A 24,556-nucleotide genomic window follows, 5' to 3' on the forward strand; every position below is an offset into this window, starting at 1 on the left:
GGTAAGTCATGTTTCACCACGGTGCTTATTTTTTACTTAAGTAATAGCACAGTATAATCCAAGTAAAACCATGATACCAATGAAGATATCATGGGATTTCCACCTACCATCACTGTAGTGACCACAAAATGATCGAGATACATGATACTTCTTTGGAAATACTATGATACGTTTTAGTAAAGTGGGATTAATGGATTAATCTGCAGCAAACACTGTATAAAAACTCAGATTATAAAAGTGTATACCTGTAACTCTGGAGGCCCTCCTTCATCTCTGATCAGAAGAAGATAGCTCTGTCCATCCACCACAATCTCCTTCTTGAAACGTCCACCTGAGTAGGAGGAGATTACAAACTTTAATTAACATGTTGCAACATGTTAATCAATAGTGTATGTAGTAGGGCTGGGAATCTTTGGGAATCTCACAGTTTGATTCGGTTTCAATCAGAGTTAAAATTGATTCTCAAATCATGATTGTCTAAGCAATTCAATAGATTAGAGTCTAGATTGCTATTAACCTTTGTGTTACAAAGCTTATATTGTGTGAGTCTTTTTCATGGCTAATGCGTTTGCCAATAGCTTGGCAACCTGTAGGATTTAGAGAACAAACGATTTATAGTTCTAAAGTCATGAGAAAGTTGAAACCATATCACAAGAAAAAAAGATTATTTTTTGGTGAAACGATTTTTAATCTTAGAACATAGAATCTCAATTCTCAATTTAATTATTTTGTCTCTATCTAGGGTTTCCAAAGTTGCAAAAAGGCTGGGCAACATAAGACTGCGCACTGACAATAAGCCAAAATGACAATTTGGATGTGCTGGATTATCCACCAAACATCATATCACATCACGCCCGACTCAGAAAGGGTTCAGGGGGATGTGAGAGCATCAGTCCTGGGTCTCGGTTTGTACCCGCTGACTATGTCTGGGAGAATAGTAAGGAAACCACGTCTCTTTGGAGCCAATTACGTGGGAGGAGGAGGAGGGGAAATTGTCATTTAGCGCCTCTAATGCACAGCTGCTGAGAGAACCTGTTCTGCTGCAATGCCCTGTCACAGCCACAGGCTCACAAGCCATGGACCCCCCCCCCCCCCCCCCCCACACACACCTCACTCGCAAACACTGTCTGGCCGGCTCATTATCAAGTACACATCACTCACTCACTACACACTCCATGGTCAAAGTTAACACAGCAGAGGCATCCTGCAGCAAACAGAGCAGGGGGGACATGCAGTACTCTTTTTAATAAAGTGATGATACATGTAGAATAATTCAGAACCCAGAGAGAGGGAGAGGGAGAGGGAGAGGGAGAGGGAGAGAGCGGAGGGGAAGGGATGAGAGAGAGGGGTAGAGAGAGAGAGGAGGGAAAGGGATGTGAGAGAGAGAGAGAGAGAGAGAGAGAACCCCGGGACACTGGTGAGGAGGAGCGAGCGCTCAAGTTCCCGAGCAGCCTTCCTTCCGCTTCCCTTCCAGTCGACTGCATCATGTACATCTTCTTTGCAGATAAAAGTACAGACCAATGGGAAATACCTCACAGCAAATTGGATTTTGCATATCGTTGGAAATCAGCGGAGATTAAAAACATTCAAATGAGAGAGTTGGGAGGCGAGAGACGTCCCCTGGAATGAAAATATGAATACGAGAGTGTGCCTGGTGCAGTCTCAGCTGAAATTAAATAACGTACGGATGAGCACATATTATGTTAAATATGGGATGCTGAAGAAATGGTCAATGTAAAAAGTAATCAGACTAACAACTCCGTCTGCACTGCAGATGAGTGTTTCATAACCACATTTGTTATCTGCATCTTACGTAACAGGGGAGTAGGAATTAGCATTGTGTATTGAAAATCAATACCATCTAATGGTAAATGGCTGCATTTATATAGCGCTTTTATCCAAATGCTTTACAATTTGTTCCTCACATTTGTACCCATTCACTCACATATTCACACACCGACGGCGGAGGCGACCATGCAAGGTGCCAACCTGCTCATCAGGAGCAATTAGGGGTTAAGTGTCTTGCTCAAGGACACTTCGACACGCTTCCCGGGAGGAGCGGGAATCGAACCGGGAACCTCTGGATTACCAGACGACTGCTCTACCTCCTGAGCCACTGTCGCCCATCAAGGTATCGATTTAATCAAATCAATACTACCCGGTATTGAAAAACAATACCAGCTTTCAGTACTTTAACTGAAAAGAAAATTTAAGAAAAACATGACTTGATTGACAAATCAACACAAAGCATACATGCTGCCTTTTAGCCATTGCCTTGGACCCGGGAGGCCTGTTCTCAACAGCAAGCATTCTTAGTATCTGAACCACGCATGAAGTATTGAAAAAAAGTACTCTAATGGTATTGGTATTGAATGCAAGGTATCGGTATTCGGTATTGAAGAACTTCAGATCCCACCTTACTGAACGTGTGTGAGTCATACCATGGAAGGGGTACCCATTGTTCCTGGGACAACATGCTATACAGATCCACTTGAGCCACACACTTCCACATGGTTAAGTCCACCTCAGCCCGCTTGGCAAATGGGAGGATTCTAGTGATACACGATATATCGGCCGCCGATATAATACCGGCCGATATGGCAGTTTTTTTACACATTGGTATCGGTCCGATATCAAGATAGGACCGATATTTAAAAAAAAAAAAAAAAAAAAAAAAGAAAAAAAAAAAAATCTTTTATCTTTATTTTTATTTTTTACATGTTTTGGCAAGGCCAACTTGCAGGTTAAACCCTACTCTTCAATTATGGGTAATTTACATCATTGGTATCTAATTTCATTATTTATTTTTTTCCATTTGACGCCGGAAATGCCACTCAGAAAGGGTTAAAAAGGTCCATGCACGAATAACATGTACGGAGCAAATCAAAAAGCTCATCAGACGCTAGCAGGGCCGTGACGTCACTCCAGGCAACTTATGCCTGATCCCCGTCCGGGTCATAGTACTACTGGCTATATGGCTCTGGCTAACGTTACCCCGCTAACGTTAGCATTATGTCTACTGTCGTGAACCATTTTAAATCGGGGCATGTAAAAGAGTTTGGGGAACGAGTAAAATGTGCAGGTCCTCTTCTCAGACCTGTGGGGCAAAGCACTGCACACGCATCATGCCGGCTAGCAAGCTACACGTCACGGCATGTTGATACGATAGCAGCCCCTCGGATAGCACTCGGTGCATCACAGTCACGAAACGGGCTACCACGATAGCTATTAGCTAACTAACGTTAAAAGCTCAAACACCTTATTACTTATTACTATTGTCGTGTCCATAAGTTCCCTGGCAGAATACTTGTGAGGACAAAGGTATACAAAGAGGAGAGAACCATTTTAAATCGAAGCTATCTAACTTAGCTACTAACGTTATATACACAATATGTACAACGACACAATGATTTACATTATTACAAATATGGTAACGTGGTTGTGGCGTTTACAAATAGTGGTTAGCTTTAGAGATGAATGGCTATGATCACGGAGCAATAGTGTTAGGTGAAACAGATACATTTTCATTCATTCACTCCTCGGCTAGTAGTAACAAGGCTCTCTGCTTCCTGCCACTACCTGCCTGTGACTCTCAGAGCCCCTCGCTGCCCTGCACCTGGTGTGACGTCATCATTAAGATGACACACGCACGTTATGAACCATGGATTAAAATATGCATGTGCGTGGAGGTTGTGGTTTGGTCGACAAAATGTTTGATAAAAACGCTAAAACTGGGTCAATTTCGATACTTTTTTCCCCCTCTTCATGAAAGTCACCCTAACCCTAGTCACATTGTTTATTGAACAAAAATACAACCTGCAAGTTGGCCTTTAAATAGTTTAAAAATATCAGTCATTTCTGAAAATAAGTTACAAAAGTAAAAAAAATTAAATGCGTTTGGGAAAATAGCTCTTTATTTGATTATCATAAAAAAGTGTTTTCTATAGTATACAGAGATATCGACATCGGTAAATAACGGTATCGGCCAGAACAGCAATATTAATATCGGTATCGGCCACAATTTTCACATCGGTGCATCACTAGAGGATTCTCACCAGAATTCTTCCACCCACTCTTAAGTCCAGTTGTATTGTGCAATAGACAGAGACTCAAATAACTCAAGCCAGCTTTCCTCCTATTGAGGTCGAGCTTGGGAGATTTGAGCCAGAACTGAGATACAATGTCTCTGTATGCCTGGGAATCCCCTTTCAAAAGCATGGTAAAACCTTCCCAGAGAAGGGAGGTAATAGAACCAACCAACATTCCCAGAGAAGGGGAATAAGCATAGTAAAACCTTCCCAGAGAAGGGGAATAAGCAGTGATGCCAGTAACTAGTTACTAAGTAACTAGTTACTCTAATCTGATTACTTTTTTCAGTAAATAGTCATCCAATTTGTTACTTTTTACAAGCCAGTAATCTGATTACCGTTACTTTTCCAAATGACTATTTAGTTACTATCTCATAATGCTGATGATAAGAGAGCCAGGGGTGCAGTCAGCTAGACCGGAGATGGGACGTGCGCTCGCACGCACACAGCCACACATGAGAATAACAAACTATAATAACATGTTTTATTAATATAACGGTTTTTACAATGTTTTTACAAATGTATTTTTTATTAAAATTATATATACATTTTCTATTTTATTTCGTTTGGGAACCACTGTCCTAGAGTGCCTGAGCAGTGGACAGCTGTGACCTTATAATGGCCTGATGGCTGATGACGTCTCATGATGACCTGTCTGAGCAGCCAATCATGATTTATGACATTATACACTTTCAATAAAGCATTATTTAAAAACAAACAAAAACTGTTGTCATTCTTATGTTGTGGCAGCAGCAGGGGGGGATGACGACGACTTCGTAACCTAGTTACTTTCAAAGTAACTTTGATAATCAAGTAATGAGTAAAGTAACTTTACTTTTTAAAGGAGTAATCAGTAATCAGATTATTTTTACAAGTAATCTGTGGCATCACTGGGAATAAGCATAGTACCGGTAAAACCTTCTCAGAGAAGGGGAATAAACATAGTAAAAGTAAACCTTCCCAGAGGAGGGGAATAAGCATAGTAAAACCTTCCCAAAAAAGGGGAATAAGCATAATAGTAAAACCATCCCAGAGAAGATCATTGGACTGGAGTGATAAAAGAAGATAAAAGATTTCTAAGAACACTCTCCAAAATATCTCCAGAGCATGTGTGTGCTTTATGATAGGATCACGCCTATTGAGAATACAGGAACAGTCCGTTAATAGTCTCTATAATGCAGGCTTGCAGTTCTGCTATAAGCATGGATGGAAACTGAAATATACATCTCGATTACATAACCATTCAGGAAGCCGTTGTCTCTATTTACAGCCGAGCTGAGGCATTATCCCGAGGTGAAAGAACTGTAGCGATGGCAAGCTAATAAAGCATTAGGACTTTACAGAAAGATTATCTTTATTTAGCTAGAGTGGCATGCTAATCAAAGGGCTGCTTGTGCAGAGAAAAAGGTTATTTTGTTATTCGGCTTCTGCATAGAGAGGAGGCTAACAGCCTTGCAGAAAGCCTACAGAGATGTGGTAAGTTGGTAGGCATGGTTAGCACGCAGCCTTGCAGGAAGCCTGGGAGAGACGTGGTATGTTGGTAGGCATGGTTAGCACGCAGCCTTGCAGGAAGCCTGAGAGAGAAGTGGTAAGTTGGTAGGCATGGTTAGCACGCAGCCTTGCAGGAAGCCTGAGAGAGAAGTGGTAAGTTGGTAGGCATGGTTAGCACGCAGCCTTGCAGGAAGCCTGAGAGAGAAGTGGTAAGTTGGTAGGCATGGTTAGCACGCAGCCTTGCAGGAAGCCTGAGAGAGAAGTGGTAAGTTGGTAGGCATGGTTAGCACGCAGCCTTGCAGGAAGCCTGAGAGAGAAGTGGTATGTTGGTAGGCATGGTTAGCACGCAGCCTTGCAGGAAGCCTGAGAGAGAAGTGGTAAGTTGGTAGGCATGGTTAGCACGCAGCCTTGCAGGAAGCCTGGGAGAGACGTGGTAAGTTGGTAGGCATGGTTAGCACGCAGCCTTGCAGGAAGCCTGAGAGAGAAGTGGTAAGTTGGTAGGCATGGTTAGCACGCAGCCTTGCAGGAAGCCTGAGAGAGATGTGGTAAGTTGGTAGGCATGGTTAGCACGCAGCCTTGCAGGAAGCCTGAGAGAAATGTGGTAAGTTGGTAGGCATGGTTAGCACGCAGCCTTGCAGGAAGCCTGAGAGAGATGTGGTAAGTTGGTAGGCATGGTTAGCACGCAGCCTTGCAGGAAGCCTGAGAGAGACGTGGTAAGTTGGTAGGCATGGTTAGCACACAGCCTTGCAGGAAGACTGAGAGAGACGTGGTAAGTTGGTAGGCATGGTTAGCACGCAGCCTTGCAGGAAGCCTGAGAGAGATGTGGTAAGTTGATAGGCATGGTTAGCACGCAGCCTTGCAGGAAGCCTGAGAGAGACGTGGTAAGTTGGTAGGCATGGTTAGCACACAGCCTTGCAGGAAGCCTGAGAGAGATGTGGTAAGTTGGTAGGCATGGTTAGCACGCAGCCTTGCAGGAAGCCTGAGAGAGACGTGGTAAGTTGGTAGGCATGGTTAGCACGCAGCGAGCATACTCTGTTTAAGGCGGAGGCTCAGACCTTGACACAGAGCCACAATCCAATGGAGCTCCATCCGGTGTTGCCATGGCAACCCACCCTGGTTCCTTTTCCCCTCAGATATCACAGCAGCAGCCCAGGAACAAAACATTGTAGAAACCAGCCAACACCAAACCTTTGCTAAGCAGAGCTTCTGTTCGCCGCCTGCAAGGTAATGTTTATAGACCCGAGGTAATGCCGGTGTCAGTGAACCCCAACAGGAACCTTTTGCCAACCGCTGATCACGAGAGAGAGGCTGTATCACGGCAACTCGCAGTCATCTATCAAAAAAGCAAGGAGGAGATCTGAAAAGATTTCCTTCATCACACAAACAGCACTCCAGTTCTCTTCTCCAGCATGTCTGCCATTGATTTCTCAAGGACTAATTAAGCTATGAGGATTTCTCTCCCTTGGTGCAGCAAAATGCCAGAAACTAATTATGCGCTTCATGTCTCGTCCTCACTATAATTACACGAAAATGAAACACAGCAAACCCCTCAAAAGAGCGTCAGTTCTGGGTTTGCCAACATCTTTCTGTTTCAGAACTTTTACCTCTAGTCCAGAAAGTCAATGTCATGATTCTGGCGATAAAGGGAAAAAATATTTGATATATATATATATATATATATGACAAGATGCATCTTTCATCCTGTGAGAGGGGCTTATAACTCTAAAGAAAGGTCCATCTAACACAAAACTGTTTACATTCACAGGCTGACAGGCAGGGACTTTAATCTCCTGTCCCTGAGAAAATGAAAGGTTTAGCAGGATTTGTGCTTTAAGCCCAGGCCTACGTTTTTACCTTCATGTATTAGGAATTAGCATTCTATAGATAAACTCATTCACTGGCAATGCTTTGCTCATCTCTCAAGACACCCGGCGGTGTGGCAGAAATAACAAATAAATAGATAAAGAGTCAAAAGGAAGAAAGACAATTATCTCTCTGCCATCTCTCACCGGATTGTGAAGTTTTAATACAAACCAATAACAAAAACACAAAACAAACCCAACTCCTTGGAGATGCAATATTCCTGCTACCTCTACATGAAAACGTCAATAGAAGTATTGTTCTGTGGCAATCAATCAATGCCAGTCTGTCTGATTCTGTGGATGCTTGTAAAAAGCTAGAACAATTAGCTGTTAAGGCTTTCAACTGGGTGTGACAGTCAGTAGGTTTTAGGCAATATACCTGTATAATGATGATGCTGAGGTATAAATATACGCATATAATTTCTACTGACAAAAAGAACAGCTGACCATTAGCTTCGACAACAGTCGAAAAGACACATTCCATAAAGCAGTACCTGCGCAAAGACAAGCCTCCCGTCCATATACAGCCATACTAATATATATATTAGGGGTGGGGGAAAATATCGATACGTAGTAGTATCGCGATACTTTGTGTGGCGATACTGTATCGATACAGCGATGCCAAGTATCGATATTTAATTATTTATTTGCATTGTTAATTTCAATACCTGTAATAGTACAGTAGTCGACACACGCACACGTGTGCATGTTGGAATATGACTGTAATACAAACAGTTCAGTTTGTCAGGTACATGCAACACAGATCCGTCTGCTTGAGAAAATACCATGTTCTGCAATAAAAATTATTGAAGTGAGATGAACAGACTGAACTTAATTTTATTAGATAAAACTTGTTGACAAAGTTTTACTTTGCAGTTGAAAAAAGGTAATAAATCGCAATATTAATATCGCAATACTCAGCATATTGCAATATATTTAGTATCGCAATACCATCGTATCGTGACTCAAGTATCGTAATAGTATCATATCGTGAGGCCTCTGGTGATTCCCCTAATATATATATATATATATATATATATATATATATAATACACACACACTATAAATACAGTCAAATACAAATAAGGTTGTACAGAGAGTGCTGTGAAAATGTTGCGCAGCCAGTGTTGCTCAACATGAATATTATATAATAATTGCACTGTTGGAAACAGGCATTCCCAAAAAGCACTTGTACTCCTAAAGCCTTATTTTTAGATGTCTCACCAAGGAAAACAAATAATACCGCCATTGTTACCATCTAAAATTCTAAATATATCCTCATTATGAAACTCCACCTCTAATCAACCCCTAGTTCCTACAGAACAACAAAATGAGGCAGTAGATTATCAAATGACCAGCAGATGGTGGTAGATTAGCAAGATAACATCAAGGCCCGAGGGGAAGGAACAAGAAAAGGCATAGTCCTGTTGCACTTAACACCTTAACACCTAGGTTACAGTGATAATCACATGCATACAACTATAAACTCCCACCCGCCCCCTCACCAAATCCCATGTTTTGTTTTGTCTTTGTTTCAGTAATGTCAAGTCATACTATTATCTTCTTTCCTATCTGTGTTACACCTTTTATGTGACATGTGTCAAGCCTGTCTGGCAGGGTTGACACAGGTCACCGCTCCAGGCCACGGTTCCTACCCTTAGCAGCAGACACATGGTGCACTTACCTTCAGGGGACTCCTCCTGCACATACGTGCCTGTCAAGTATCGGTGGACCAAGGCAGACTTCCCACTGGACAGATTACCCACAATGCCCTGCAAACACAGAAACACACCACTGACACAGGTGCATTTGTACGCGATGGTTGCACTAGTGAACAAAAGAGATAATCACACACCCACAAGGAGCGTAGGGTGCAGTCCAGGGACGTGCACAGGACTTTAGAGGGGCAGGTGCTCAAAGGCTGAAAAGGGCATTACACTTGTGTGTATATATTAACCGAGCGCGCGCACGATTTTTAAGGGCCCTTTTCGGGCGGGGGGCCCCCTTTTTAAGCTTTTTGGGGGTTTTTGGTGATCAAATATTGAATATTGAACTATAATAATCAGTGCAGGAGCTCACTTATCCTTGAAAGACACTTTTATCACTGACTTAAAAGGCCCATACATCTCCATAAATGTTCAGGGGGGAGGGAATAAGTGCTTACCCTACAGACCCCAAGAAGTGCTGTATATTCTGTATTGTTTAATATAAATGCATTTTTTATTCCAATCCCGATTTGTATTTGAGATTCCCAAATCCCATCGGAATTCACTTATTCGTGTCCCTCAATGAGTGTAATACCAGCATTCAACTGTATGCGCCACAGCGGTTTCTATCATTATCACCACCCACGCTATGCATAAAATATATAGGTCCGCGGAGAGGCACGCTGAGGAGGCCGTGCAAACTGCAATGGAATGTGGGGCATCTCTCTCTCTTTACCTAATATTTTGATTCTATCCTGACATTTTTCAGTTGGAAGGGCAGTCTATATGCGTAACGGTAAAAAAATAAAAATTAAAAAAAGAATTTTCTTCTTCAAAAAGGGCACTTTTTTGATGAGGCTCAAAAAGGCAGGTGCTCAAGAACCCCTTGGCCTCTATGTGTGCACGTGCCTGGTGCAGTCAGCGTGAATACTTTCCCTAAGCGAGTTGTACTTCCACGTTCGGTTTGCACAATCTGATTGGCCACTGACGTTTCTGGTCATGTGACATGTGCGCCAATCGTGTGACGCCTAGTTCTGACACCGGTTACGCTTAGGCACTCTTTCGAAGTTGGTTAAGGTTAAAGTTTGTCTAAGACTTAGAGCAGGGCGATAGAACACCAGCCCTGATTCCAAACTCTAACCTTAACCAACTTCGAAAGAGTCGCCTAAGCTTAACCAGTGATAAACTAGGCGTTAGGTAGTTTGCAGGCTGTTAGACCCAGAAATAGGCGCAGAACTAGGCGTCACGCGATTGGCGCACATGTCACATGACCAGAAACGTCGGTGGCCAATCAGATCGCGCAAACCGAACGCGGAAGTACAACCCGCTTAGGGAAAGTATTCACGCGTGCAGTCATGTTGGAAAGGTAGTATTATATGAAATACAATTACATAAAAACCCATGCTCTGCTCTTGCTCAGTTTAACATACATTTATTTACTAACATGTTCATGGTCTTTTATTGATGGTTTAATATGATAATATGAAGAAGGGAAAAAAACATGGTGCAAGTATTGATGCAAGTAAATACAATACTGTGATGCTCAGAGTACAGGACTTTCTTCACTGAGTTTGATATGATTAGGTTACTGAAAAGCAGGCTTGGGTGCTCAACTTTACTTTAGAGATAATGCTGAGAATGCAGTGCAAGGTCAATGAGGTACATGTATACACCAGTATGTGGCTGGTTTTAATCTTAAAAACATAAAATCTTCTCAGCTCCCTCTCCCTGGTGTCTAGACCAGCCTCGACTATGGTGCCTTCAGGGAGATGTATGTCGGAGGGTGGGCGGATGATGCCAGCACGTCTGGCAAGAACAAAGGCTCCCAACACGCCCTCTTCCTCCACCCCCACCCGTTAACAGCCTCCTCTCCTTCAGATCGTTAGTGGAAGGTAAAGGCAGGTATGGTTCTAATTACAGGGACGTTTGAGGTAGCAGAAAGGATCTGGTGGCCAAGTCTCTCTCTCTCTCTCTCGCTCTCTCTCTCGCTCTCGTAACAGTTTTACTCTTCATAGGGTAGGAAGCAGATTTTAACGAGGTTCGCTATTCAGTGTAACTACGAATAAGCTATGAATCAACAAAAATAGACTGAAACTACAAAAGAACCGTTCCTGCTGTGGTGACTATGAAGGTTTGTGGCCCGCTGGTTTGTAGTCCTCGTTAAATCAGCCTGCTGTATCAGCACATTTCATAAAAGATGAAAAGCTGGAGATGTATGTTTGACATCCACTCCACACTGCCAGTCTGGGTCTGGACAGCTGAGCACCTCGGGCGAACAACCATTTAACTCCGTTCTAGCTTTTCAGAGGAGCAACGTTTACAAACGTTATTATCAAAAGATGGTACGGTAGGTTAAGAGTGGTCGTGTTCATTCATAGTTAAAGACAGTTGAGTGCTTTTCTGGTGATGCGTCACATTCACACTTCCCAAGGGATGTGGGTCGACTGCCAATACATGAGGGATAATACTAAATAATGATGATGATAAGAAATTTGCTACGGCTATTACTATGGTTATACAATGAGCAACTTCTGTTCTGCACAACTACAGTATGTGAACAATATTGAGACAGTTCCTATCATTGATGCATGCAGTTTAGAGGGGCTAGCGGAGGAAGCATTTCATTGTATAAAGTGTATGTGACAAATTAACTTGGATTTGACTTGATACGAGTGATAAGGAAGAAACATTTCTAGTTTTTCCAAGTCCAGGTAACACACATCAGAGTGTGCAGTCTACCAATTAACACCTCGACAGCAGAACACCACGGACACGACGTGAAGTCTCTGAAGTCAATGAGGCAGGTTTTTTTGTGAGGTTCCTGTGAATGTCCTCGCTTGAGCGAGCAGTATCTCAAGATTCATTAGGTTTTCCATGGCGTACCACAACAATGACTTTGCCCAAGAGGCCAAGACAGAAATAATGTATCAAAACACGGGAACGTTGGGATGTGGTTTTGAGGCTACCAGTCTTTAATTGATATGAAGGCATTCCGTCCGTCACGTGACGACACCTCTCGTGTGTTTGGCAGTGGTCTGCGTGTGCTTCAGTGGCGGGTGGGATCAGACCCAGAATGTGTCACCAGTCTAGCCTAAAACTGTCACTCATTCCAAGTCCTAGCTGCAAGCCACCCCACATCTCCATGCCAACATATCTCATTAAAAATCACCCTGTCTGTGCCAGGGAATAATTCCAGCCAATTTCTCTACTCTTCTCTCTCTTTCTCTCTCTCTCTCTGTAGTGTAAAATGCAACACCAGTATGACATGCACAGAGCATGCATTCCCATTGACATTTAAATTAATCCAAATGTTAGGTGAAATAGCCAAGGTAAACGACAAATTAACACAAAAAAAAGACTTCGTACCCAGACCCTTTACTCCCAGGAACTACTTTTCAAGAAAAGAAAACGTTCATTCAGCCCAGTGTTCCAGACCGATCCATGAAGATTAGGCTAATTAGTTTGCCGACATGAAAAAGGTCTCAATCAGGCATTCCATTGTCTCAATAAGAGTGAACTATACTATGATTGATTGATTGATTGATTGATTGAAAACGTTATTAACAGATTGCAGAATGCGTACAATACAGTACGGCTCAATACAAACAATTGTTAAGGGGATGCAGACCAGAAAAAGACTTGCGTCTTGTTTACATCAGGGTCCCCCATTTTCAATTCATCAAGACATTTATGACATATATGACATACAGATATATAGTACTGTTTCATCCTGACATTTATGACATACAAGATATACAAATATACAGTACTGTTTATGAGAAACGGATCATAAGAAAATGTATATACATTCAAGGGTGAAGAAACTGTACATTGGAGGGGGTTGGGTGGGTGGCTGGAGGGGGGGTTTGGACATTTACTGGGACCAGTTTCGAATTGCAGCCTCCCGTTCTGACATCACAATTTTGTTGTAACTAAGCGATTTGCAGAAAAAAGTAATAGTGCATAGATCACTAGATTGAGCCATTTCTTAATACGAGTGTGGTAGTGGTGTGTGGTTTGCTTTGGGCTCTGCGGCAGGGGAGCGATGGGTGGGAGTGGCTCACGGGAGCAGTGCCAGAGTTAGTTAATTGACACAGGTGTTACCTGTTGACTAATTATGCTCTCTTTTTAGTAGCATGCTGGACCTGGAGAGTGGGTGTTTGACACACACACCGACACAAAGCGAGGAGAGGCTGCGTCGGAATAGCTGGCTTGAGCTGTGTGTGATATATGTAAACCAAGCTAAGTTTATTATTGAGAGTCAAACAGTGTGGTGTTATATTGTGTGTGTGCTATATTGTGTGTGTAATTAAAGTATGGCTCATTTGAGAAGCTGAAACTGTCTCCACCGTGCTGCGATGGGTAAAGAAACCAGGGTAACAGCCTTCACTGTTACCGGTTTCACTAAACTTTTCATGAGTGGCCAATAGCAAACTTTGACCTCTTAAGCCCTAGCCATATTTTCAGAACATTTGCCTAAAAGTACATAAATGAAAGATTGCTCCACTTCTACAAGGTCCATTTGCATGTTCTTGGTATCTACTAGGGACATATATGGACGTCAGGGAATGTATTCCCAGTGTCAGAAATATTGTCTGTTACTATGCTTGAGTAAATTGTAATGAACCAAAAGGAGAATATCAATTATTATTTAAGGTTTTTCCATCTTTGATGGTGAATAACACCATGCTAACATTGACCAGACGTGAAATTGCCACTGAGCTCATTTAGCACCTTCTCGAGATCAAGTGTACAAAAGTTCTAAGCAAATTATTAAAGGGAAGATGATTTACAGGGGTTTTTGTAGATACAGTACAGAATTTATGAATACAGAAATATGAATATCAGGCCTATAAATTACCTAATTATAGCCAAGTCATACATCTATGGATCGGGCCAAATCTCCTCTTTCCAATGGCAGAATTAAATCTGGATTTAGTACCACCAGGCACCCGTTACAGGGCAGCAAAGATCATCAATACCATAGTCCCCTCCAAACTCTTAGCCAAGCTCAGGAACCTGGGCTTGAACTATGACCTCTGCCAGTGGGTCTTGGACTTCCTGACGGGAAGACCCCAGGTGGTGAGAGCAGGCAACTGCACCCCATCCATTACCCTCAACACGGGGGCCCCCCCAGGGCTGTGTTCTGAGTGCCCTCCTCTACTGCACTGGAGGTCCTCAAAGGGTTCCTGAGTTAAAAATGGGGCTTTAGTTACTCACCACTTTTAGCTCTGGCACCGATCGACTCAATGTCCACTCCTGGCTGTTCACGAAAGAGTCTAAATGGGAAAGAGAAAAAAAAAAGGACTCAAGACATCTGTATATATGTTGTTCACCCTCCAGTATCACATTCTATGCTGTGATCATCTATAGAATCAGGCAAGAAATATAGCTGTAAAGAGAGACAAGAAAGATAAAACAAACAAACAGAGACTGAAGATTGCCAAACAAGACCCTGTTGCCTGTGGGCTGTTTGGACATGCAGCGGAGGGCCCTGGGGGATGTGGACTTTCAGAGGGAGGACCCCGTTGAGCAGGGTTGAAAATAAACACCAGGCACCAGCTGAAAGCTGGTACATTTAGTTGACAAGACTCTATTCTAACATTCAGTTTGGCTGGTAGAATAATTAAAGTGTCTGGTGAATTTATGGATCCACCAGCCATTGTGGCCGGTGAATGAAAAAGCTAGTTTCCTGTGTCCTGGTTGTGGTTTGGAGTGGACCTTCAGAGGAGGAAGAGGTTCAAGAGAACAAAAACATTTCAGAGGGTCACAAGGAATGTCATAGCGTATCAGAGAAGCCCTGCCTAAAGCTTAGCAGAGAAGCCCTGCCTGAAGCGTATCAGAGAAGCCCTGCCTGAAGCTTAGCAGAGAAGCCCTGCCTGAAGCTTAGCAGAGAAGCCCTGCCTGAAGCTTAGCAGAGAAGCCCTGCCTGAAGCTTAGCAGAGAAGCCCTGCCTAAAGCTTAGCAGAGAAGCCCTGCCTGAAGCTTAGCAGAGAAGCCCTGCCTGAAGCTTAGCAGAGAGGCCCTGCTTGAAGCTTAGCAGAGAAGCCCTGCCTGAAGCTTAGCAGAGAAGCCCTGCCTGAAGCTTAGCAGAGAGGCCCTGCTTGAAGCTTAGCAGAGAAGCCCTGCCTGAAGCTTAGCAGAGAAGCCCTGCTTGAAGCTTAGCAGAGAAGCCCTGCCTGAAGCTTAGCAGAGAGGCCCTGCTTGAAGCTTAGCAGAGAAGCCCTGCCTGAAGCTTAGCAGAGAAGCCCTGCCTGAAGCTTAGCAGAGAAGCCCTGCCTGAAGCTTAGCAGAGAGGCCCTGCTTGAAGCTTAGCCCTGCCTGAAGCTTAGCAGAGAGGCCCTGCTTGAAGCTTAGCCCTGCCTGAAGCTTAGCAGAGAAGCCCTGCCTGAAGCTTAGCCCTGCCTGAAGCTTAGCAGAGAAGCCCTGCCTGAAGCTTAGCCCTGCCTGAAGCTTAGCAGAGAAGCCCTGCCTGAAGCTTAGCAGAGAGGCCCTGCTTGAAGCCTGCCTGAAGCTTAGCAGAGAAGCCCTGCCTGAAGCTTAGCCCTGCCTGAAGCTTAGCAGAGAGGCCCTGCTTGAAGCTTAGCCCTGCCTGAAGCTTAGCCCTGCCTGAAGCTTAGCCCTGCCTGAAGCTTAGCAGGGAGGCCCTGCTTGAAGCCTGCCTGAAGCTTAGCAGAGAAGCCCTGCCTGAAGCGTAGCAGAGAAGCCCTGCCTGAAGCTTAGCCAAATATCTTCCTTGGCTAGGAGGAGCTTCTCCTTTGGCTGATTACCAAAGATGGAATATGAACCATTATCAGGACTCAGAGAAAGATGGGTTTTCAGAGCATGGAGGAGGTTGGAGAAAAATATGGGTTTTCAGAGCGTGGAGGAGGTTGGAGAAAAATATGGGGTTTCAGAGCGTCGAGGAGGTTGCAGAGAAAGATGGGGTTTCAGAGCGTGGAGGAGGTTGGAGAAAGATGATGAACCCGTTCCTTGTATCAGAATCATTACTGCATAAGGCCATGTTCCCATCACCATTTGGTCCTCCTTTGATTGATTGCCATAATATTTGGTCTGTATAGTATAATGTATATTGAGGCCCTGACATGAACAGTATATTGGAATTCACAGTGATAACTCAAACCATGCCCACAGGCACCTATTTACAACCATTCTTCAAATTATGACTAATAATATAACCAACAACATGTAACCACTTTTGATGAAACACCCAATCTAAAGACATAATAAAGTGCCCCCCCATCGGGCTGACTGCCAAGTGACTTTGCAGCCATGGTTACAAAAGGTTGTGTGATGATTGATTAAATAGTCATGCAGATACAACACATGGTAATGTACAGGAAGGTGTAGAACTTTTTATCTATTGTGGGCTGGGTGTCGACGGGTAAGATTGTTCTTGAAAGAGGGTCATGACATTGCAGTTTGGTGCAGATTGTAAAATGGCAGGAGGTTATGACCTTTCAAGCGTCTCTACTTGACCTCACTGTACCACTAACTAAGTAATTGCTTTGTCATAGAAAAGGAAAGGGTTTTGCTTACTGGACATGTCTGCTAAGTTGTACTTGTGTCACCACCACCCCCCCCCCCCCCAGAGAATTAGCAACAATGGTTTATCCCTCTACCTGACACTGATTTAACAGTTAAGATGTATGGGGGACATAAATAACACTGTCTCATCCCTCATTTCATTCAGAACTGTGAAGACTATCTTCATATGATCTCACCAAAAGGTAATCTTTGAAGACGATTATGTTTATCCATTCTAAGAGAGTCAAGGATTAACAGACTTGACTGCACTTCTTTCATGTTTTTTTTTGTTCAACTAGATAATTATGGCTTTGTAGGAGAACTGAAGAAAGAACATTAAAAAGAACAATATGAGAGTTCAGACCAGAAACCACAAATGACATCCCTCCAGGCCACACAGCCCTCTTTCCCATAGCGATGGATTATAGGCAAGCATGTGTCATAACAACCATTAAAGAAAATACCACTTTCCTGTTTCTGTTCATCCAGGATCTGAACCCCCATGGAGATACCATCTCTAACAGAGGGATCTAGACACCGCGTCTCCAGGCAACAAGGTGAATAACCAGATGCCCCCCCCATTTCTACACCAGAAACGATGAGGTGCTCGCTCCAATATCAAACATAAGGATAACAGAGATAGAATCGTTAAAAAACATGATATCATTGACATTTCAGTGGCCTGCCATTTATATTACACAAAAAAACTTGTGTACTAGCATATAGCCAGTAGCCAGACTGAAATCATTCAAACTGTTCTGAAACTCGAGTGTAACACTTTTGAGGCAAACATTGACACTTTTTTTTGGTGACCCCCCCCCCCCCCCTGCCTCACAATACACATCGTGGTGCCCTGGTTATCTCATAGTGTTGATAGAAGAAAAGTGCCTGCCGAACAGTAGTGGCTTTCAGCGTGTTTTCAGGGTTGGTTTCAATGCCATGCCTTGTGTTAAGCCCTCTCTCTATACGAGGTTGACACTTCTCCTTGAGCATGTTAGAACATGCGCAAATACCCCTTTCATTCAACTGCACTTGTTCCCTTTTTCGGGTGAGCAAGTGCAGTTCACAATAGGTTCGAGAGTTGTTGCTCAAAAGCTACCGCTTTTGTTTTTGTAATTTCCTATAATGTCTCCATACCACCATTACCTCCGAAATGCATTCGTTAGGGTATATTTAAATGTAATAATCCAGAAAATAAGGTAGATTGGCAAAGAAGTACAAGCCATAAGTGGGATTTAGCACAGGTGCCAGGTTGTGTTGACTATGGCCCTATGGCATTAACAATACATCATTAAGCAATTCGGAGGAAATTTTTTTTATGAATAAACAATCAATTCCATTGTTCACATAGTTCTTCACTCCCCCCAGTCTCTCAAAGAGACACGAGTACGACTCCAGAGATAGCCATCCAGGGTCATCAAGGGCCGTCACACAAATGGGGCTCTTTGGCGTTTCTGGGGCACTGAAGCTCTGGAACAGAATGTCCCATTATTACTGACCATAACGCCACCACTCATCACCACTCATCCCCTGCCTTCCAAGGACATAAAACACAAACGAGAAGAAGTAACAAGGCTAATGGCCGTGGATCCTTGCAGAAATAATCATGTCATCAATAGACATCTTTTTCTTATAATATTTAACAAATGCAGAGACCCTCTATTACCATTATATAATTACTGGAATCCGAACACACAACATATACAGAGATCATCCACCATCTGTGGGAAAGAAAAAAAGCCCACTTTTGTTGACAAGTCACTAGCTATTAAGCATAGCTGACAGCATAGCGGTGCATATAGAGCAGCAAGGGTTGTACATGTTGCCTACAAATGGCAATTAGTGAATATGATTTGTGTGTTCATGCAGCTAATTAGCCATTTCATTGTCACAGTGACCAATATAATGTCAGGATTTCCCCAAACAAATGGTAGGCTTTATGTAATGTGTAGTTTACTGGGTGCTGTCATGATGCATCAAATGTGACTTAGGGTGAAAAAAACAAATTCTATGTTCGAATCAAGATGTCAGATGTAAGCAAAGAAATTTTGAGAAGTTGAACCATTTCAACAACTTCAGTGTTAAGTGTTTGACAAATAGGTGGCCTGGACTTTATGTTTAGGTAATATAAAATGCTTCTGAATAAGTCAAATAAAATTACATGACATACTGTCGCCCGCAAGATCAAAAGTGGGAACCAGCCAGCGCAACCCATATTAGGTTGGTATAGTTGTAAATGTACTTTGACAATGAAAATCGGAAACTAAGCCAGACATACTACCACTAGAATTTGGCAAGTTGGACGGATGAAAGAGGATGCAAAATTGCGGATGCCCTTGCTGCATTACATGCAAATATACATATGATGACGGGCAGGTGAATACCCCTAGAAGCATAACCAGTGAGATGCGGCTGATGGCTGATCATTATCAGCTAACGTTAACAGCTAACGTTAACGTGAATAATGTTAGCTGCTACAGTGAGTGAGAGAGAGAGACTGGGAGAGAAAAAGAGAGCCACAAGTAATGTTAGCTAGCTATCGTTACATTAATAATGATGATTAATAATGATTAATAACACAACATTACTGTTGTTTGCTTGCTTGCTAGCAGCCAACATTATCATGATGTAATGAGCCGACAATAATGTTATGCAACGTTAACTGAGGAGTACAAATTCTGCTCTTGAAAAATAAGTATCCCTTCCAGCTTCCACAGATAATGTTAGCTGTGCAGCAGATTAAAGTTGTGGCATTAACCTCTTAAGCCCTAGCCATAGTTTCCGAAAATTAGCCTAAAAGTACATGTATACCCAAGTAAATGGAAAATTGCTCCACTTCTACAAGGTCCATTGCATGTTCGTGGTATCTAGGGACATCTATGGACCTCAGGGAATGTATTCCCAGTGTCAGAGATATTGTGTCTGTTACTATGCTTGAGTAAATTGTAATGAATCAAAAGGAGAATATAAATTATTATTTAATTTGTTTCCATATTTGACAGTGAATAACACCATGTTAACATTGACCTAAAGTGAAACATTTACACTGAGCTCATTCAGCACCTTCTTGAGATCAAGTGTATTAAAAATCTAAGCAAATGAACAAAGGACAGATACAGTACTGACACTGCATTTTGCCATCCGGACACGTTCACAGCAAAGACTGTGAATGAAAAGTACAGTAACCTTTATAATGTCCATAGCTCCGCCATTTTTACCGGATTGCGACGCCGTTTTTTTCTAGACGTTCACAGAAAGGTAAATAAACAATATATGTTGTATTTTATGGCAATAACATTGAGGTTTGTTCGACCTGTGAGATCTAAACACGAATAAAGAAAAAAGAAGAATTACGTGAAAAATGGTTGGACTTCCGTTGTCGGCGGCTGGTGTGAGCTGGGTAGTGTAGTGTTATGAAATGTTTACGTCCATCGAAAGCCCTGGGTCTCCTCTTTCTTAGGACTACAATGATTTCATGCTTCTTCTCCTCGCTTCCAAATCGTCCGTTTTGCAGTGCAATGCGCAGAGAATTTTTACAAGCTCATATTTCGCTAATAACACTTAAAATCATTGGTAAACAAACGTAGTGCTGAAAATATACAATTTGACTGCTCTTTTGATAGGGTTATGGTCTTTACTCTTGGCTACATATGAAAAAGAAACGCAACATTACTTAATATGGACTGTATTGATCTATTTATGACGTGAAATAAATCTTGTACCGGTACCGGGCCGATCGGGCTTAAAAGGTTAATGAGACCGCTACATTAATAGCAATTTCTCAGATTCTCCAGTCCAGCAATTCTGTCCTGATATAGCCAGATAATGCATCAGCTAGTATTTTTGTGAACTGAAAGTACAATTCTACCTAAAGCCATGAAATGCTGCGGGATTGCCCATTCCATTTTGTAACCACAGAGCTCCGTTGGTGGCACAGACTGATGATGTGAGCGCCTGTGATCATGGCTCAGTGATTGATGACAGACCTTCCCAGGGGAATACTCACTCAACATTTCTCTCTCCCAAATCCACACCATCCTCTCACATACAGTATTCTGGATTGTGATTTTTACAGGCTCTGGTAAAGTGATATGAACATGCTACTTGTTTAAGCCAGATACAGTACAAATGCTGTACAATATTTGCACTTGTTAATCAGATGCATATTACTACTACATAGAAGTGCTGCTTATGCTGTTCTTGACGTTGCACTATTCTCTCCATCAATGTTTCTACAATCTCTCTGATTGCACATCAACAAGACATCGTTTTCTTACTGCATCAGTCATAGGCCTTGATATTATAGAATCTGAACATACATTCTTGTCTTGTGATTATTGTCATAATTCGGTTTTGCTGTTCTTATTTAATTTGAACAATGATGATATTGTAGAAAAACAACGATTTAAAATTTGTGATGGTCCACATTCATTGGACAGCTTAAGATTGTATTTTGGGACGGTTCCAGGAGGATGGTGAGAAGGTTAGTTAAGAGCCCCGGTTAGCTAGCTTTTAGTTAAGAGCCCCGGTTAGCTAGCTTTTAGTTAGGAGTTAGCTCGACACTTATGTCTGACCGACTCCAGAAGTTATGCTGGGGCAGAAACTAACTCTCCGGAGATATATCCACACGGTGTCCTCACACCTGTTGTTCTGACTTGGGCGACTTCCTTCATACTCTGTCCTGATCGGTGGTGCATCTATAGATGGTTTCACTGGAATTCTGTTCTAAACTTGGGTCCATTTAGAATGTTTATGTTCACTCAATCACTTGTATTACGCTTCACAGGGCGCACTTGCTCACCTCCCCAGTGGCCCCCAGGCCGGGCGGAGTTAGCACTCGATTGGCTACAGGACAGGTACTGAAAAGGTCCAAAACCCAAAGAGGTCCCTGCTCATATAGTCATAATTGTGCACGACAAATATTAGGCCAATCTGCCTTGTAGTTTGCCAGGTTTGCTGCGAGACACAGGGATACAGAAACACACACACACACTGGAGCGATTACATGATCTCCCCCAGGCCGCCGCCTGGTGGGGACGTCCCTGATCAGTACCATCTTTGGAGTAAACACAGCATGACCCGCTCAAGCCCCCTTTGCTCAAAAGCCTAATTGAGTTCATGTGCTTTTCTGTTACATCATCCTTTAAAAATGAGTGTCCCCGCAGAACTGTGGCCTAGAAAGCCTATAGAACCGGATCAAATCGTCAACGCTCACTGAGGACACCAGTGTCTTTGTCTACGCTAGGGGAGAACTGTGCTGCCGGTTTGTTTGTCATGTTTTTCACTCCGCTGCTTGCGTCCCCTCAAATAAACATGACTGTTCAAGCCCAGGCCACTGAGGCACGATTAGCCCCCGCTTTACTTTAGAGGAGAAGGAAAATGCAAAAAGAGCAGAAACTATGTGTGTGTGGTGTGTGTGTGTGTGTGTGTGTGTGTGTGTGTGTGTGTGTGTGTGTGTGTGTGTGTGTGTGTGTAGTTTGCGCACACATGTGCTGGTGTGTGCTGCATGCGTGCATGTGCGGTGGTTAGTGAATGAGAGAGCGGACAGCCTTGAGGTCTGAACTTCCAGTCTAGTTCTGAGGCGAGCCATGCTTTCCCAACGTCAAAAATTACAGAGTGAGAATTTAGCCAGCAATAAGTATTTTTACATCCCTCATTTGCAAACCACACCACTAGCTACTACTACCCACCAGCATTCCCTCACCGGCTAGGGGTATACTTTTTCTTTTTCTCGACATAATCATCTCCCTATCGTGTAGCGCTTTCTGCAGAGCCTTTTACAGACGGACGCCTGTGTCAGTCGGAGCCCTTATCGTGATCCACTGAGCTTCCGAAACAGCAGAATGCCATATCTCTCCAAGGGGGATAAGTGACAAACACAATCAGCAGGGACCCGGGTAAAAAGCTTCATGCCAAGTCGATCCATTTCAATGTGGACGGGCTGGCTGGTCTTAAAAGATCTTTAAGCTTTAAGCATTGTCTGGTATTGATCCTTTCCTTGGGAAATAAATTGGATAACATGCTTCAAACTGAATTGCAGAATCATTTAACCTGGGGAATACACATTGGATTTTTACCAGTATTGCGTTCCCGTGGCCTTGGATCGACAGTGTAAATGGAGACTTGCAGTGTTAGCTAACCGTTTCTACCATCCCAAACATTGATGTGGCAAGTGGTCAGATTCTACAAGAAGAAAATACTCATTATACACCCCTATTGACCATATCCTTTCCACCCTGTTCCCACCTTGCATGACATTAGAGCAAAATGACCGCGGTGACTGTGAATATGATCAATGCCCTTCTGGAGTGTCTATACCAAGCGTTGCAGGGCCAAGGCTAAGAGAATAACTAAAGACTCTAGTAGGGCTGTACCAAATGTCATTTTTTTTTTACATTCGAAGCTTCGATTGAAGTATTTGAACTTAGCTTCGAATGTCTATAAAAAAATATACAGTATATACATAATTTTTTTTACTGAATCCTCAATTTGAATAAAGTGATGAATCTGATTAAATTAGTATTTTTCTTTTATTAAATCAACTTTCTTTAATGAATATAACTCCATCAACATAAATAATCCAATAAGGGCACGGTTGGTTCGGTATGAAAGTGATGGTGACGTATTATAGTATAATATTAGTGTAGCCTAATCTTTAACTGCAACTGTGAAGAAAACCCCCATTGGTTTAAACAGATTGAATAGAAGAAAATAAAAAATAAAAAATTTATTATTAAAAATAAAAAATTCGAATGTTGATTTAGAATTCGAATGTCAACATTATGATTGAAGCTTCGAAGCTTTGAAGCATTCGGTACAGCCCTAGACTCTAGTCACCCAAACAACTGCCTCTTTGCACTGCTGCAGTCAGGCAAGCGCTATCGTAGTCTCATGGCCAGTACAGAGAGACTCTCAGAAGGCCATCAGGATGCTCAATGACTATGTAACATCATCAACCCATCCATCTACATTCATTGCACACACATCCACATGCACACACTCACTTTAAACAATCACTGTAACACTCACTTTAGACACTTTAACACTACATTATATGTATCCATTATTTAAAGATTTATTTTTTGGCGTTTTATCGCTTTATTTCTACTGGGCAGTCCAGTAGGGAGAGACAGAGGAGGAATGGGAGACAGAGTGGGGGGAAGACATTTGGGAAATAACGGTGGGTTCGGGAATCGAACCCGGGTCGCCCGTGTCGCGGCTGAGCACGCTATGTGGTTCGCCACTGGGGCGCCCCTATATGTATCCATTATTAAAAGATTTGCACTACATTCATTCCTCATCCTTGCCTGGCCTTAAAAGGTGTGTACCTCATTAAGTCTGCATTTGTACCTCATTGTCTTTCACTGTACTTAGATTGTACTTAAGTTTGTATATTGTATTGTATATTGTATAGTGTTATTCCTCCTTTACTTTTTTTACTGTATGAAGCACATTCTCAGGGGCTCATACAGAACAAAGCATTTCACTGTGAAGTACATGTATGTTTTATATGTGACAAATAAAAACAAACTTGAAACTTGAATTTGAGTGCCAGTAAATGGGATGCCTGTAGGTATCACGTTCAGCCATAGACTTCACCCGTCCTCCACGACCTCCATTGGCTTCCGATCAAATACAGGATACAATTTAAAATACTTCTCATCACATTTAAAGCCCTCAACAACCTTGCCCCTCCCTACCTGTCCGACCTCCTCCACCGTCACACGCCCACCCGTCGCCTTAGGTCTGCTGATGCCAACCTCCTAACACCTCCCACGACCAAGCTCCGGACCTGGGGCGACAGGGCCTTTGCTGCTGCTACCCCCTCCCTCTGGAATGCCCTCCCCAGCCATATCCGTGATGCAAACACCCTGACATCTTT

At 42.8% G+C, this 24,556-nt stretch overlaps 1 protein-coding gene across 4 annotated transcripts in view; it reads right to left on the bottom strand.

Annotated features, from left to right (window-relative positions):
• Positions 1 to 24,556, bottom strand: part of agap3 (ArfGAP with GTPase domain, ankyrin repeat and PH domain 3) — a gene marked incomplete at its 5' end in the record, with an annotated part of 324,184 nt that overhangs the window by 168,545 nt on the left and 131,083 nt on the right. For all 4 annotated transcript variants that reach the window (XM_084327289.1, XM_084327290.1, XM_084327288.1 and 1 more), the window contains 3 exons: positions 246 to 331; positions 9,126 to 9,213; positions 14,368 to 14,426. In XM_084327289.1, the coding sequence (XP_084183415.1) occupies positions 246 to 331; positions 9,126 to 9,213; positions 14,368 to 14,426 (233 nt within the window). The remainder of the gene's footprint in view (positions 1 to 245; positions 332 to 9,125; positions 9,214 to 14,367; positions 14,427 to 24,556) is intronic.

Source organism: Notolepis coatsorum (assembly GCF_963971535.1).
Source record: "Notolepis coatsorum genome assembly, chromosome: 13".
Lineage (NCBI taxonomy): Eukaryota > Metazoa > Chordata > Actinopteri > Aulopiformes > Paralepididae > Notolepis > Notolepis coatsorum.